A 15664-nucleotide genomic window follows, 5' to 3' on the forward strand; every position below is an offset into this window, starting at 1 on the left:
TACTAGTATTAGCACTTAGTGTAGAAGAATGTGAGCAAATCAGTAATAAACTGTTTGTGCTAAGGACCTGAACTCTAAAATTTCTCTCTCTGGAGTGTTTGCTAAGCTTGCACTCATTTACTAACTTGTCATATCATCTCTTTGGACCAATGCTGTCCTGCATTCATAATCAGATGTTGATCTGACAGCATTTGGTACATTCATGGACAGCTTTTCTCTGTTTAGTTTCAGCTGGAAATAATCCATACCACATTCTTCATGGCAAGTAGGGATGATCAGAATCATTGAATGAAATTTTAAATGCACTCCTAGCCTGAACCAAAATGCTAATGTAGACCTACCATAAAATCTTTTTAAAACTGCTATAAAAATACATAATCTATCCTCACTTACTAGAAAAACATTCAGGTGTGCATTTTTGCATGTGACTTGAGTAACATGCCCTAATTCTATATAAATTTTGACATGAGATTCTAATTATGATAGCCTTGACAGTTAACCTCTCAGTAAGCTCAGGTTCCTTCCCTGTGCATTTGATAATGTCTATCCATAAACTTTAATAATGCCTTCTCAAAAGCTACTTCCACGACAATTTAAAATTATACACAAGATGAACAAAGTCCTAAAAAAAAAAAAAAAAAAAAAAAAAAAAAAAAAAAAAACCACCAAAAAACAACCCAAATATACAAAACCATACAAACTTGTCACATTCAGATTCTGGTAAAAATATTAAAATTTAATAATAACTTTTAAACATACAGTTATGTCAAGGAAAGAGCAAAGGCATTCAAACAAATGAATATAGAACTTAAATAATATTTACAAATTCTAAACTGTAAGTTAACTATAAAGTCACAAATACTTTAAATATTTAGTAGAATATAGTGTAAATTCTAATACAAATTAGCTATTAATTTCATCTGATATTTTTCCAGTGATAAGTCTAATCTTTACATACTATATACATTAAAATACTAAAAAGTTATAAAATTTTATTTCTGTTACTATGCAAAGAAATGGAAAATACATCAGATCTGTCTTACTGTACAATATCCAAATTGAACTTTCCCTGGTGTTCTCTGAAAAAAAAATAAACGGCACTTTCACATGCAACAAGGCATAAAGTACAAGCCTGTCCATTGCCAGTATGCTAGCTGAATGCAAAATAAACAAATGCCATTCAACCATCTAGTTGAAAATCAAAAATAAGACAGTAGAAAGAGATTCTAACAAACTTCCCCATTCAGACTGAAGTGATAATGAAAAGCATGTAAACCAATTTCCATACAGACCTGCCATTTGAAAAAATGAAAACACATTGTACTGAGAAAAGTAAGTTATGTGACAATTTCAAAGTTCCTTTGACAATATCTAATGGAGAAAGAAACCTGATGGTCCTGTATGAGTTACTCAGCCTTACTGCAGCATCCGAGTTTCTATTCCACTAACGGCTTCCAAAAAAACTTCTGCCAGTCTGAATTTCACATCAGTAGTCAGAGGAGTTTTCTGGACTTCATTACGCCATCGTGTAACCATAGCTTCCACAGTGCAATGCCACAAGAAGCCTGTCCTTCAGGATTTCTTTACTTGGGTATTCAGGTAACTTGAGCATGTTGATACTGAAAAGGGGAAAAAAAAAAAATAAACAAGAATAGAAAAAAGGAAAGGAAAACTCATCAGAGCAAGAAATGCAAGAGTAAAGTTTTGTTTTCTAATTGAAAATTCCAAAGATGTCACATTCAGTGAACAAGGAGCAAAGGAAGCCAGTTCTGCATTACAGTCCCAGTGAGAAGCATTCATATATATTGCAGAAAAGGGTTTTTTTTCTTCACAGTAGTTAATACAATAATTTTACTTTTAAATTCCTTTATTGATTTCATTTGACTGAAGTGGAGAAAAATGAGCCAAAAAAAAAATACAACTACCACCTGGATGATGGTGAGAGAATACTCCAGCAACTGTCAAGGATTTGGGGCCTTTTAATGAAAATATTCAAAATGCTGGTATTTTGACTGGCATTGATAAGAAAAAAAACCCTTTATTTTTCAGGTGTTGTAATGAGTGGCTGACATACCATGTGCTAGATGTTGGTAAAAGATTCGCAGTATATGGCACAGCAGCAATTGTAAAATTTTGCAATCCACTCCCACCCATGATATGGGCAAAGCCACCGTGAGGCACTCTGGAACTGAGAATACTCACAGAAATTAGATCATTGTAAGAAGAGTTAAGCCAAAAATACATTAGTAACACTGCAAATATCTCTTAAGTTACCAATACTTTTCTCCCTTTCTCACATCAGTATCAAAATTCACATTGTCTAAATACTTATAATTACAACACTCACACATATTTACATTTATTTGCATTATACATCAAATTCCTTGAATGATATTTAGGAGAATCCTGTTTGCAAAGCAAGTTCACTTCAACCAGTTTTTATAAGACCATTACCTCAGTTTATTACATTATTACATTTATCACACCTTATTTACATTTTTTTTACATTTACAGTTTTTAAAGTACAGCATTAAAAAGTTTATTCTCCAGTTACCGCCTGTGAAACAACTGACCCAAGTGTTTTGATACATCCTTTCATTTAGTACTTCAGATTTAATATCTCAGATCTTAACTAATAAAACCATCACATCATATACACTCTCACCTGGTGATAATCCATGGCAAAACAATATTAAAAAAAATCACTATCATCATCAGGAATGCATTCTCACTAATCATTTTATTCTTTTTTTTTTCCCCTTCCTTTTCAATATATTTTTCAGGATTAAAGTGTAAATAGATAACAGACATGAAGTCTTCAGCATCCTTTCCAGATTTTAAACTAACAGAGACAAATACAGTAAAGTTCAGATAATTGTATCAGCTGAAGTTGGTATGCATTACAATGTAAAACCTGTTTTTATTACAGTCCTCATTACAAATGTCTTTTAAAAGTCTAACAAGTGCAACAAAAGGATAAGAACTAATGAAGTTGAATGTGAGCCAGCAATGCATTCTCATATCAAAGGACAGCAGACTCTTTGGCTGCATCAAGAACAGTGCCAAGAGGTGATCCTGCCTGTGTTCAGCCCTGGTGGGAAACACTTGGAAATGCTCTCTGGAAGAAGAGAGAAGGATGTGCTGCAGCAAGATGAGCCAAGTGACACAAAGGGACCAGAGCACCTGCCATGTGAGGAGGGAGAGCTGTTCAGCAAGGAAACTCAGAGAAATCTGATCAGTGTGTTTGAATTTCCAAAGGGGGGGAATAAATAAAGTAGAGCTTGGGAAATTGCATTTAAACCTGAGGGGGGCTTTGTGTTGTTTTCCTCTCTCACTCTGAGGGTGGTCAAACACTGGAACAAGTTGCCCAGAGAAGCTGTGGGGTCCTTGGAGACCAGATGAGACTATGAGCATCCAGTTCTAACTGACCCTGCTTTGCAGTTGGATGAGGTCCCTTCCAACTTCATCTATTCTATGATTCTGTAACTAGCAAAGAAAGAATCTGATAAAATAAGATAAACCTTCCATAAAATAGAAAACAATTGTCAGGATTCAGGATTAGAGGAAAACACATTAAAGATAATGAAAATAAATTAAAAAAAAAAAAAGTGACTAAAAAACAAGAATAAGAAGGGAAAATGAAGCAAAGGTTCCACTAAGTAAACTTACATGGTAAAAATGCAGAAAAGGGGAAGTTGCTATTGCCAGATGCTAAGGAGCTATATCAGACCCTGCAGTAAGAACCAACTTTGGTATCCAACACAAGTATACGATTCAATCACCTAGATTAACGGCAGCACAATTCAACACATCATTCCCAGCATTGGTGAGGAGAAGTACTGATGACTTCTCACCACGAAGAGAAGTACTGATTATTTGCAGCATACCATTCCTGGTGTACAAATGCAATTGTGTTTGTAGCCACAGTTCAAAAGAGCTGTAAAGATTTTACAGCAGTACACTCTTTTGTATCATGTTTTTGGCTTGCATTTCTAACACAGTGCTGCATCCCCTGCAGTGATCTTTTGTTCTGTGAGCCAGGAGAATTCTACATTGAAATAAGCAATAAAATACAGACTTCATTTTGTCAACAGCCCACTATTAGCTAACTGTTTTTTGGTTGTTTTTTTTTTTAATAATTTAACTCATTAAAATGCTTTTCATACAGTAGATTAAAATCATGGCTTTCAGTGCACAAAATAGCTGGCTTAAACTTCCAAGTATGTGTTTTCATCTCAACAAAACACTGCCAATGTTATAAAGAAAGCCTTTCAAAGATGTGTAAATAAGATCACAAGATCCTACTTTTCATACTGCATGTACAAATAGCCTTCAGCAAAAGCAACAATACAATTCTATAGCTTTGGAAACTCCAGAGCTATTGAAATGTTTAAACTTGCATCTGAATCATAATATTACTATCTATTTTTTATTAACAGATTTTGCATAATCCTATTAAAAAAAAAAAAAAAGCATAGAAAGAACTCACTTTATGTTTTAAGAATAATCACATCTATCACATTTACCAAATACATTGAGTTTCCCTTAAAATAGCATATACCTTATTTGTTACTTAACAGAAACTGCAGTCTTCTAAGTTAAATCAGAAGAGCAGACATCCACAGTATAATAACCTAAAAACTCTGCAGCCAAAAGAATACTAGTAAACATTTATCACAGTAAGCACTCAACACCTTCTTTCAACTGTTAACTAAAAAGCTGATCAAAATTTGCCAATGGTTAATTAACAAATATGTAGCCAAATACAGTTATAAACTAGGTGGTTATTAAGAAAACATTTGGGTCCCCAACATGAATATCTGGCACAAGAATATTTAGGCTTTTTCTTCAGAGTGCTCCTCCAAAACACAAGCACTGAAACATTAGGTGAGATGGAAAGCGCACTGTCAAAAGAAAATGTCTCAAAATTAATATTACTGATGAATTCAATGCTAGAAGTACTGAAACTACTAAAGTGAACCTTTACTACATGGAAGAGAAAAAGCTTTAGGACTAGAGAAGATGAAAGGTTACAGAAATATTTAGAGATGTCAGAGAAACACTGAAGATACTGTCATAAAAGTAATTAATGTTATTCAACTCACAAAATTAATTTTATAGCCTTTAACTGGAAAGTAAGAATAGTACTACTTCACAAAAAAAAAAATCAATTAAGTGAATACGCAGAAGAGACTAAAGGGAAATGGGAAAAATAATGGAAATTTAGAATACAGACAGCAAACCAGCGCACACAGAATCTTAAAATAAATTCCTCATTAAAAAAAAATGTGGAGCATCCAGCTAGAAAAAAAAAATCGTTTGAAATCACATATAACTTTAACGTAAAATTTTACTTGAAATACTGGCCTGTACACCAATTCAGAGCTTGGCATTTAAATATTCTATGTCCTAGAACTAGAACTTTCTAGGACACGATTGGATGAACAGTGCTCAAGCATGTATTAATCAGGCAACACAATTGTTTAATCAGTAGAAAGTATCTCCGAGAATCCAGGTTATTATCCCAAATGTCTGTGAAGTGGCATTCAGTATGTTCATTACCATTGGGAATGTTTTAAGCAGTATTTTAAACATTTTAAACATGACCCTACATCTTAAAGATCCTTATTTGCCATCTAGATTTAGAAATGGATTAGCTCATTAAAAATATAGAAGACCACCAGCTGACAGGCAGCAGATGTGCAGTAAGAATCACAGGACTCATTTCTGTAGAGGATAAAGAAAGATTAGTGTGCACAGAACTATCTTCTTAAATTGCCTGTGATCCCTAAAACCAATCAAATTCATAATAAATCAAGTGAAACTAATATAATTTTTGAAGACTGTTCCATTTGATGATATGTCTGTGACTGTGAAATTTCTTCCTATAAAAGACACGGTTTAATGATCTAAATTTGTATTTTACCACCACTTAATCACAAAATTTATAAACAAAGGAAAGGTCAACTGCTCTGCTGATCCTCAAGTATGAAGGGAACACTACGTTAAAAAGATGGTGGAGTCTATACCTACTACAGAAAAAGAAACAAAGCAAGAAGTAACTACAAAATTCAGCCAACATATGTCACTTTGCAAACTATCTGTATACACAGCCTTGGCAACACACCCAGATCCAAGTGAAATTTATTGCTCACACCATAAAAGGAAGCAAAAGTGGCTTTCCTGAAGAACAACTGGAATACAGAAATACTAAAAAAGCAAACAGTCTTCCTTATGGTTACACTTTCACTTGATCTTGTCATGCTGTACTAACATCAAATCCAACTGAGCTTTAGGAGAAAGAAGTTCTGTTTACACCGATTAAAATCATACCTAGTTGTCTCTAATAGTAAAACTTCTATTTATTCAAAACTTACAGTGGCATGTGTTCCTTCCCATGGCAAAGGGGTTGGAACTAGATGATTTGGAAGGTTTCTTCCAACTCAAGCCACTTAATGATTCTATCCAGTACTCACTGGAGAAGCCAACAGACACATAAATACGCAACAGGAAGGCAAACATGAAGTGTCATTAAATTCATTACCTCCTTGCTTTAAAATTGCCTGAGGCAGCAAATTAGCTATACAGAAGCTTGGTACTGGGACCACTCCTCTTCAACATCTTTATCAATGATCTTGATGAGGGGATTGAGTGCACACTCAGTAAGTTTGCAGAAGACAAGAAGTTGGGAGGGAGTGTTGATCTGCCTGAGGGGAGAAAGGCACTACAGAGGGACCTGGATGGACTGGATTGATGGGCCAAGGTAAACTGCATGAGTTTCAACAGGGCCCAGTGTCGGGTCCTGCATTTTGGTCACAACCACCCCAGGCAACCCTACAGACTTGAGGAGGAGTGGCTGGAAAGCAACCTGACAGAAAGGGACCTTGGTGTATTGATGGACAGTCTGCTGTACATGAGCCTGCAGCATGCCTGGGTGGCCAAGAAGACCAATGGCATCCTGGCTTGTATCAGGAATGGTGTGGTGAGCAGGACTAGGGAAGCAATCCTGCCCCTATACTCAGCACTGGTGAGGCCTCACCTAAAGTATTGTGTTCAGTTTTGGGCACCTCAGTACAGAAAGGACATTGAGGTGCTGAAGGAGGTCCAAAGAAGGGTAACAAGGCTTGTGAAAGGCCTTGGAGAATATGCCCTACAAGGAGCAACTAAAGGAATTGGGGCTGTTTAGTTTGGGGAAGAAAAGACTGAGGGGAGACTTTATTGCTCTCTTCCAATATCTGAAAGGTGCTTATAGTGAGAGCAGGGTTGGTCTCTTTGCTGGTGACAGGACGAGAGGAAATGGCCTGAAATTGAGGCATGGGAAGACTGGATATCAGGAGACACTTTTTTACAGAAAGGGTTGTTAAGCACTGGAATAGGCTCTCCACGGATATGGTTGAGTCATTATCCCTGGATGTGTTTAAAAATCATTTGGACGTGGTGCTCAGGGACATGATTTAGCAGAGGGTTATTACAGTGGTATAGTTAGGCTGTGGTTGGACATGATCTTTAAGGTGTTTTCCAACCTGAGCAATTGTATGATTCTGTGAGGTCTCCTGCAAAGTAGTCAAGTATAATAAATGAGAATAAATATAAAGTATCAGAAGTACTAACTCACATTTTGTCTATTTTGATAAACACACTGAACACCAAAATATTCACAGCAGTTTCTAGGTATATAATCTGAAGTCTGTTGACATATTTCAAGAGTATCCAAACAACATATTTCTTGTTAGAGTTTCTCACCTGCCAGTAACAAACTGTAATAGTAGCACTCTCTCTTCCTGAGTTAGTTCTTCCACAACATCCCAGAACCACTAAAGAAGAAATAAGTTAGTTTGTATTTTCCATCAAATACTTACAGTATTGGAGAAGATCATGGTAAAACAATGAATTGTCTGTATCTTAAATTACAGCAATTTTCACATCAAATTTATACATAACTAAGTCACTTAATATAGGAACACAGTATAAAAAAGCTCCACAAATTTTAACCAAAATAAGCTTCCACGAAAACACACACACACAGAAACAGAAAAAACATCTTTCTTGTGGATTAAAAGGCAACAATCATTATTATTCAAAAAAAATATTTTACCTGGATTACTTGGTCTCCTCTCTCATAGCCACTGGTATACTCTGTATTTTTTAACCAATCATTCACATCAATTTCCGGCATACCAGACAACAAAAGCTCCTTCAAAAGAAGCACACAGCTTTTCGTTAGTCTTGACTACCCACTAATTTCAAATGTTTGTGCTATTTGAAAAGGTAATGCTTTTAAGTAATAATTCAAAAAAAGATTACAGTTCTTTTTCTGCTTAGTTTCACCCTTACAGAATCTTGTGTTACTACTAAGTTTTACTATCAAAAGATTCTTGAAATCAGCCAACTGTACATGATCTCTCTAATTTAAGCACACTACAACAAGAGATGGAAATTATAATGAAGGAACCTAAAAATAAAAGCTCCAAGTTTTACCATGACTTGAAACAAAACTTGAGATGCCTTAGTTGCAGAATAACAAACTACCCTAAAAAACTTATTCCAATTTGATTCTGAAACAAACAAACAAAAAAAGTGAAGACAGTACACAGCATCTCATAATTTTCTGAAGAAATTCTGTCCTCCAATTCTGTCCTCCAGAAAAGAAAAAAATAATTAAAAAAAAATATACACACATACACGTGGACAACAGTTCTCAAGGTACAGTTTAAAGGATTTATCACCAGCATTTTGCTGTGACACTAAGAAGGATAAGCAGGAATACTCATATTGAGGTCTTCACTGATAGGTGCAAATGAAAGGACTGAAATGAAAGATACAAAGTATGTATTCTCTGGGCTCTGCTTCTACACCATTACCAAGGAAGGGTGGTGCTGTACAAAGTCTCTGACCAACAGTACAGGCTTTTCTGCTTACCAGTTCGTATTCATCAAAAAGTTGAATCAAAGATGGTGGAATGAACATATGGAAACCTTGTAAAAAGGCATTTATCTGAGGTTGAATGGCTCTTGTCATTCTAAGTTCAGTGACAAGCTGGACATACTCAGCCTGAAAAAAAGAAAATGATGTTAAGACATACAATAGCAAATATACATACTAACAATGCATACACAAATGCAGTCCTCCAAATATTACAAATTTCATCTCCTCTTGAGGCACTGAGTCCCCTATGCACTTTCCACAAAGTTAAGCAACAAGATAACTCAGATGATCCTTTAGAGTCCAAAGTTTTTTGTTTTATTCCTTCCTTCCTTCCAAAGACAACACCCAACACAAGAGTTCAAATCATAGCAGAAGCCAGTCAAGATGGACCTAGATCAAGATCACATACGTGAATAAAATTGTTTTGTCATGTTAGCATCTAATACAGCCACCTCTGATGCATGTTGTTGCACAGTTAAGCCAAGTGACATAACTCAGAAAAAAAGGTAACATCCTGAAGCAGTATTTGCTAGTCAAAAAAGCTTGCTTGCTTTGCTTGCGCCTCTGGGAGTCTAATCCCTGCAAACTTTGCTGTATTAATAACGTTTTTTAACTAAAGTCTCAAAAGCCACCTCAATTTTTAGAGGGACGAAAAACAACAGTATTTATACCATAATACGCAAACAGACAATGCAATATTTTGCATGCTTTAGAGATTTGAGGGCTCTGTCGGCTTTAAAAGATTTCCCTTAGAAAAGGAATTCTCCAGAACTCTGCTTTTGTTGAAAACACAAAAGCCTAGCAGGCAACTAAAGGAAGGTTTTTAAGAAAGAGACAGATTTAAGAGTGCCTGCATTAAAGCTGTGCAAACACCTCTCATTTAATCTGACAAAACAGTGCAAGTCTAATAAAGTATTCAAGAACAGAAAATTTGTCCTCAAATAGAAATCTACTTCTGGATATTTTTTTTTTTAAGTATATGGTTTCAAAGTAATGCTTTTATTTCCTAATTGTGATTTCTAGGAAGGAAATCATAAAACATACCTCCCAATTTAACCATCTCAACCATCACCTTGCTTCAAGACAACAACCTTACAAAAACGCAACGCAGATTTTTAATTAAAAAAAAAAATCATTAATGTAACACTGAGGTTTTGAACCTGCACAAAAACAATTAAGTAATCTGTCTCTCCTTCTCTTAAAAAAGAAAAGAAAGCCAAACAAAATGAAGCGTGAAACAAAGTATTTTTTCAAAAGCAGTTCCTTATGAGCACAGAAGTACATCCTTTAGTTACTTGCATCACAGCCAGAAGATATTCTTAAATGCATTGCTACCATCGTAACAGGGGGAAAGGACAATTAATTTGTAAAGAGATCTAAAGACATACCTAAGCATGTCTTCAGCTGCAGAGCTGTTAACAAAAATCTAGTTTCAATCTAGTAATCTCCCTAGGTTGTTTTTAGTATCAGTGAAACTGAAGACATCTCTTTTTTCTAATGAATTAGATGAGTAGCCAAAGGAGATTAACTGCAGTAGACTCAGCCTCTGCAACTACGTTCATGAGCTCTGGGTAGAAATAAGAAACTTTAGCAGTAACAGGATTAGAAGTAATGTTAACATTGTTCTTCCACGAGCAAAAATATTTGTTTTTAAGTCTGTTACTTGTTAGGCTACTCAGAAAACAGGGAAATAGAGAGAAAATTTCACAATCCTATTTTAAAAAATCCATTAGAATGAATATGATGTACATAAGTGCTCATTTTCTGTATTAAAACATATTTACATTAAACACATCCATTATGAAAGAAAATAGTTACTTTGCTTTAGGTATAACAAGAAATCTTTAAACAGCCTGGAACAGCGTAGCATATTGACTACAAGAACTGGTGCACTCTGAGACCACTACATTTACATAATGTGTGCCAGCAAAAAATGGTCAATCTGTTTTTGCCTCTGTTCACTTCATTTGCATTTTATTCCCTCTCCAAAGCCTCAGGAGCACATTACAAAATATATATATCTTCATAATTTTGTATGCAGTCCTACATAGTGCATAAAAGGTGCAACTAACACATTCTTCATTCAGTGTGTTGCTCATCACAAACCTAATGAAGAAGTCTAAGCTGGAGTACGGGCTTGTACTGCATTTTCCTTTGTGGTAAAGCAAGCAAAGATAGTACTTTTGTGATTTCACAACCCCATGCACTGGGGTGAGACAAGGATCAACATCCATTATGATGTACAGGTTTAGGGGGAAGCCACATTCTAAAGCTGTTTGAAAAATTTGTGTGGTTTCCTATTGCCAGACAGCACAGCCAGGTCACAGACAGACATGTCTCAAATATGGCTTAGAGAAAATCTGGACTACTTTTTGAAACAGCATATGGTCAAACTTTGTCTCTCGTTTTTCCTAAAAGCAGAAATCTATAAGAAAATACACAGCAAAGAATAAAGAAAACTGCACAGCAAGGAAATGGGAAAAAGCAAGATCTCTCCCTTTGATGTCTCTCCATTATCATCATAAAAGGTAGTTGAACCACTACTGTAACAGAAACTTTAGTTGGAACTATGCAGACTGTCCAATTGCAAGACTGGTACATTTACATCATACGATCCCACAACCATTCACCTATTATACAATTGAGGTAAAAAGAGAATTTGCTCAAGAAAACACCTTTTTACAAATAGCTATGCAGCTATTACTTCTATTCCTCGATAATATACTTTTCTTTTTTTCCTTTCTGCTTTTCTGTAAGAGGAAAATAGATTGTTTGGATGGTTTCTGTGGGCTTGTTTGTTTTTGTTTGTTTGGGTTTTGGAGGGTTTGTTGGTTTGGTTTTTAAGGAATAAGGATTCAATATACGTTATCTTCAAGCAGGTAATCAGCTAGTGTGCAGACACAGCAAATTCTTTTAGAAGCTGGTTTTCCTTCTGCCAGAGGTATGGCAAATACAAAGATTTTTAAGCAAAAATCTTTTATTCTTCAGGTAAAGGCAGAAAAAAAAAATATATATATATATCTGTTGCAGGAAAAAAAAAAAAAAAAAGGTGCTGTATAAAAGTATGCTCTTTTGTTTAACCTGTTTGAGCCGTTAAGCTAAAACATACTGTAAAAATCATGCCATGTTAAAGAAACTGGAAAAAATACTCAAACAATACTAAATCACACTAAAACACAGTTCTACAATTCTCAACAGCCTGGCTCACTGATGTCAAAATCAGAAATAAACAGGAGACATTGCCATCTTATAGATGTATGTTGACTTTATATTTTGCAGCCTTCAAATTCAAAAATCAATGAAGAATAGCAGTTCTAAAGCTACTATAACAGCTGTTTCTTTCCACCCTTCAAATAAAAGCTGCCCAAACCCTCCTGACAGCACTGAGGAAGGCAGATGAGCTGGCAGGGATGCAAATGTTCTGTGCACATTCAAGCACCTTTTTCAGACTGCGCCGCAAGTCACAAGTTAATGGAACAATGTGAGCTATTAACGGCTGAGGAAATCCTCATGTGGGCAAACTTCTAATTTCATGCTAACTGATAACTGCCAAATACTTTTTAAATGGTTGTTAAAAAGAACGCTATTCGTTTCATCTTCAGATCTGTTTTATACACTGAAATCAAGACCACCTAGAAACAAGAATCAACATCTTTGCATTCTCTGATAGCTAATAAAGAAATTAATCACCCACTCACTTCACAATCAGACTTGTTTTATCGTCCGTATTCTTTCATGAATGACTGTATTGCAGGAAACAGGCAGAATCTGGCTAATAACACATATCCCAGTTATTGCAATGGCACTCTGCCTTAATGAAAATGAGGATTAAGCATACAAGAATTTGGTGCCAACTGCGCCAAGAGGAACTAAAATTTTGTGAGAGCAAATGCTGACACCAAGTGGTCTTTACTATTACAACAGCTATCTGTGCTAGCAGCAAAACCGAATGAATACTGCATACACAAAGTAAACTACACCTGCTGATACAACCACATAGTGAGTGAACTGGAAATGGCTGAAAAGCTTCCTGCAGCTTTTTACGTTACCAATTGTACTGTATACTACTGGCAATCTAGGATTGCCCTGCTACAATTTTACTTTTTATCAATTGCTACTGTTCTACCCTCCTGGTATTCAGTCACGACTCAACAGTATCAATGTCTGTAACATTTAAAATAAATACTGCATTTTTCTTCCAGAAGTTCTGAGAGAAAGAAGAACAACCCTGAACACTTAAGAGATACATTTAACAGTACTACTTCAGTAACACATCAAGCTAGAAAAAAAAAGGAGCCAGTAAGTTTTTATTTTGTAGACTGTCTTCAAAAAAAATGAGGTTTTCAAAAAAAGAGTACAATCATTTTTTCTTGTATTGCCAGCCCCTGAATAAATCTGTACACTCACCTTGTTTTCCTGTGTAACAAGTATACTTGCACCCCCAGGCTTTAATGGCACTTCTTCCATTGCTCCAAATACGTCAGTCTCAACAGAAAAAGTCAGCTCTAAACCCAGATCACTGATATCATTATCTAAAATCCACTGCAAGTTCTTTGCATACTCTGGATCAATAGATGCTACATCCTGATAATTTACAGGTATACCTAAAAAGAAAAATAAAGATAAAATAAACACAAGAAGGGAAAAAGGGTTCTAATTTAATATATAGTATAAGATTGCCCTCTAGAGAGGAAACAGAATAATGCAGTAACAGAAAAGTGGGAAAAGGGATTCACTATTATTAAACTACAGCAGAACTGTACTTATAACATTTTAAAAGCATTAAAGTTTCCACTGGATGTTTTTTTTTCCCCCACAGAGAAGCAAATGGCACACCTCTTGAGCAACAACAGCTTGCACAATTTTAGATGGCTTGTGGATTTCAGCAGAAGCATCTAACAATGAATGTACAAGGTTAAATAAGTGATTTAAAAAAAAAATAAGCTCTTCTAAAAAGTTTTTGTATAACTTCTAGGAACCCAAATTTATTTATTTTTTTCTTCCTGTATAATATCTCTTCTCCCCAGAAAAAGATTTATAGCTGGAAAAACATAAATACTTCTCTGTATTTTGCAAAATTCCTTCACTCTTCAGTTTTCTTTTTCATCTTTTGTTATGAGTTCTACTACTCAGTTGAAAAAAATGATTTATAGAAATTTCACATTTTCAAACTGAACTTCAGGTCACTCAGAAGCACTGAGACACACACTGAGGTGCCAGAAGTTTGGATTCCAGCCAAGTATGGAAACTTCTTATTTATTATCCCCTTCACAGACATGGCACTTGAGAACAAGTTTGAGCAAACATGTCAAGAACAAGGTGACTGAGTTTGCACAGAAAAACTACCTCTTCACTGCACAAGAAAGCAAACCTGAGTGACTTTATGAAGACAGATAATTTAGATAACTGTCAAAATAAATACTTGGAAAAGAGGAAGAGGGTATAAGTGTTAATGGCTTTAGAGAGGAAAACTAATTACTGGGAAGTATGTCTTTTTCTTCACAGTCGTCTTGTGCATTCTTAGGATGTCACATGAATGTTCTGTTAGTAGAGGTTTTAACATGCTATGGATTGCAGGAGCAGCACCCCAGACAATATGACAATTAACAGGTTAACAGCTTGTACAAACATGTAAATACAAAAAATCTCTATATAGTATTTCACTGGATGGTCTGAATAGTGCTTGAGGCTTTGTAGGCTGGAACTGGAAGTTTCCTGATCCAAACAGAAAACTATCTCTTTAGAAAAACTACAAAATAACTGGATAACAGCAAAAGAGAATGTATGTTCTCTTCCCCTGTTTAAGCAGAAGACAGTTTGAAGGAAAAAAAGTGACAATAAAAAAAAAAAAAAAAGAGACCTTAGTAATTTCTAACTGTATTCTTGCCCGAGTTCTACTTCTGTAATAGAGTACACTGATAAACAAAAAGAAAAATGAAATAAAGTTTAAGAGCACAAATAAAAGTAATGTCATCCAGAAATTTAACACATTATAAACCATGTTTTAACTGTGTTGTCACCAGAGTAGGAGATCACTCCTTGCCTACCAGTTACTGGTGCAAAAAGATCCCAGCACAGTGTAAAAAGGTGACAAGGCCACCTGAACCTGAAAGAAACTGGCCTCACTTGTTTTCACAGGTTTCAGCTTCTACTTAGGGCACTTCCACTTCATGTCTGCTGACTAAACAGAAGAGTTCCTTTGAAAGAGGTTCACACTATTCCTCAGACACAGGAGTTCTTGGCACACAACAGTGTACCATCATTGGGAGAGGCAAGTAAAATGAAGGATCCTAGTGCACGGTGAGAAACCAGAAAATTGAAACTGGTCTCAGGTTTCAATAGGATATTTAATACTCCATTGCTTATGGCCCCCAAGAAGCTGAAAGGAACTTCTACCGTGTCTGTAACCTGGAAACTTGTATTTGGCATGAACAACAGTGTACATAACCCATAGCTAAACTTGAAACAAAAATAAAATAAATTTTAAAAAGCCCTCAGAAGTACCTGCTGGTGTGCATCTCAGGTTCCTGAAATGAGAGGAGACTCACAAAGCTGAAGGAAGTGGCCTTAGGAATCTGTTTTGAATAAGCCACTCTAATGTAGGAAAAACAATTACTTTGGGAAACAGAGATAATTTTTCCATTTTACTGTGTTCAGAAAGTAACAAGAGTGACAAAAACCTGTGAACCTTTTGAACTTAAGCTTCAAACCTCTGAGGAGTTACAGGGTGTCAGCTCAA

General features: G+C 35.5%; 1 protein-coding gene across 3 annotated transcripts in view; it reads right to left on the reverse strand.

The window, feature by feature from the left end:
• Positions 1 to 722: 722 nt before the first annotated feature.
• The window catches only part of HACE1 (HECT domain and ankyrin repeat containing E3 ubiquitin protein ligase 1), a 48163-nt gene continuing 33221 nt past the window's right edge, over positions 723 to 15664 (reverse strand). For all 3 annotated transcript variants that reach the window (XM_048936105.1, XM_048936104.1, XM_048936106.1), the window contains 6 exons: positions 13333 to 13529; positions 8920 to 9051; positions 8096 to 8194; positions 7744 to 7814; positions 2075 to 2188; positions 723 to 1619 (listed from right to left, as the gene is read on the reverse strand). In XM_048936105.1, coding sequence (XP_048792062.1) covers positions 1517 to 1619; positions 2075 to 2188; positions 7744 to 7814; positions 8096 to 8194; positions 8920 to 9051; positions 13333 to 13529 — 716 coding nt within the window. In that variant the 3' untranslated portion in view covers positions 723 to 1516. The remainder of the gene's footprint in view (positions 1620 to 2074; positions 2189 to 7743; positions 7815 to 8095; positions 8195 to 8919; positions 9052 to 13332; positions 13530 to 15664) is intronic.

This window comes from Lagopus muta, chromosome 2, assembly GCF_023343835.1.
Source record: "Lagopus muta isolate bLagMut1 chromosome 2, bLagMut1 primary, whole genome shotgun sequence".
In the NCBI taxonomy this organism is placed as follows: Eukaryota; Metazoa; Chordata; class Aves; order Galliformes; family Phasianidae; genus Lagopus; species Lagopus muta.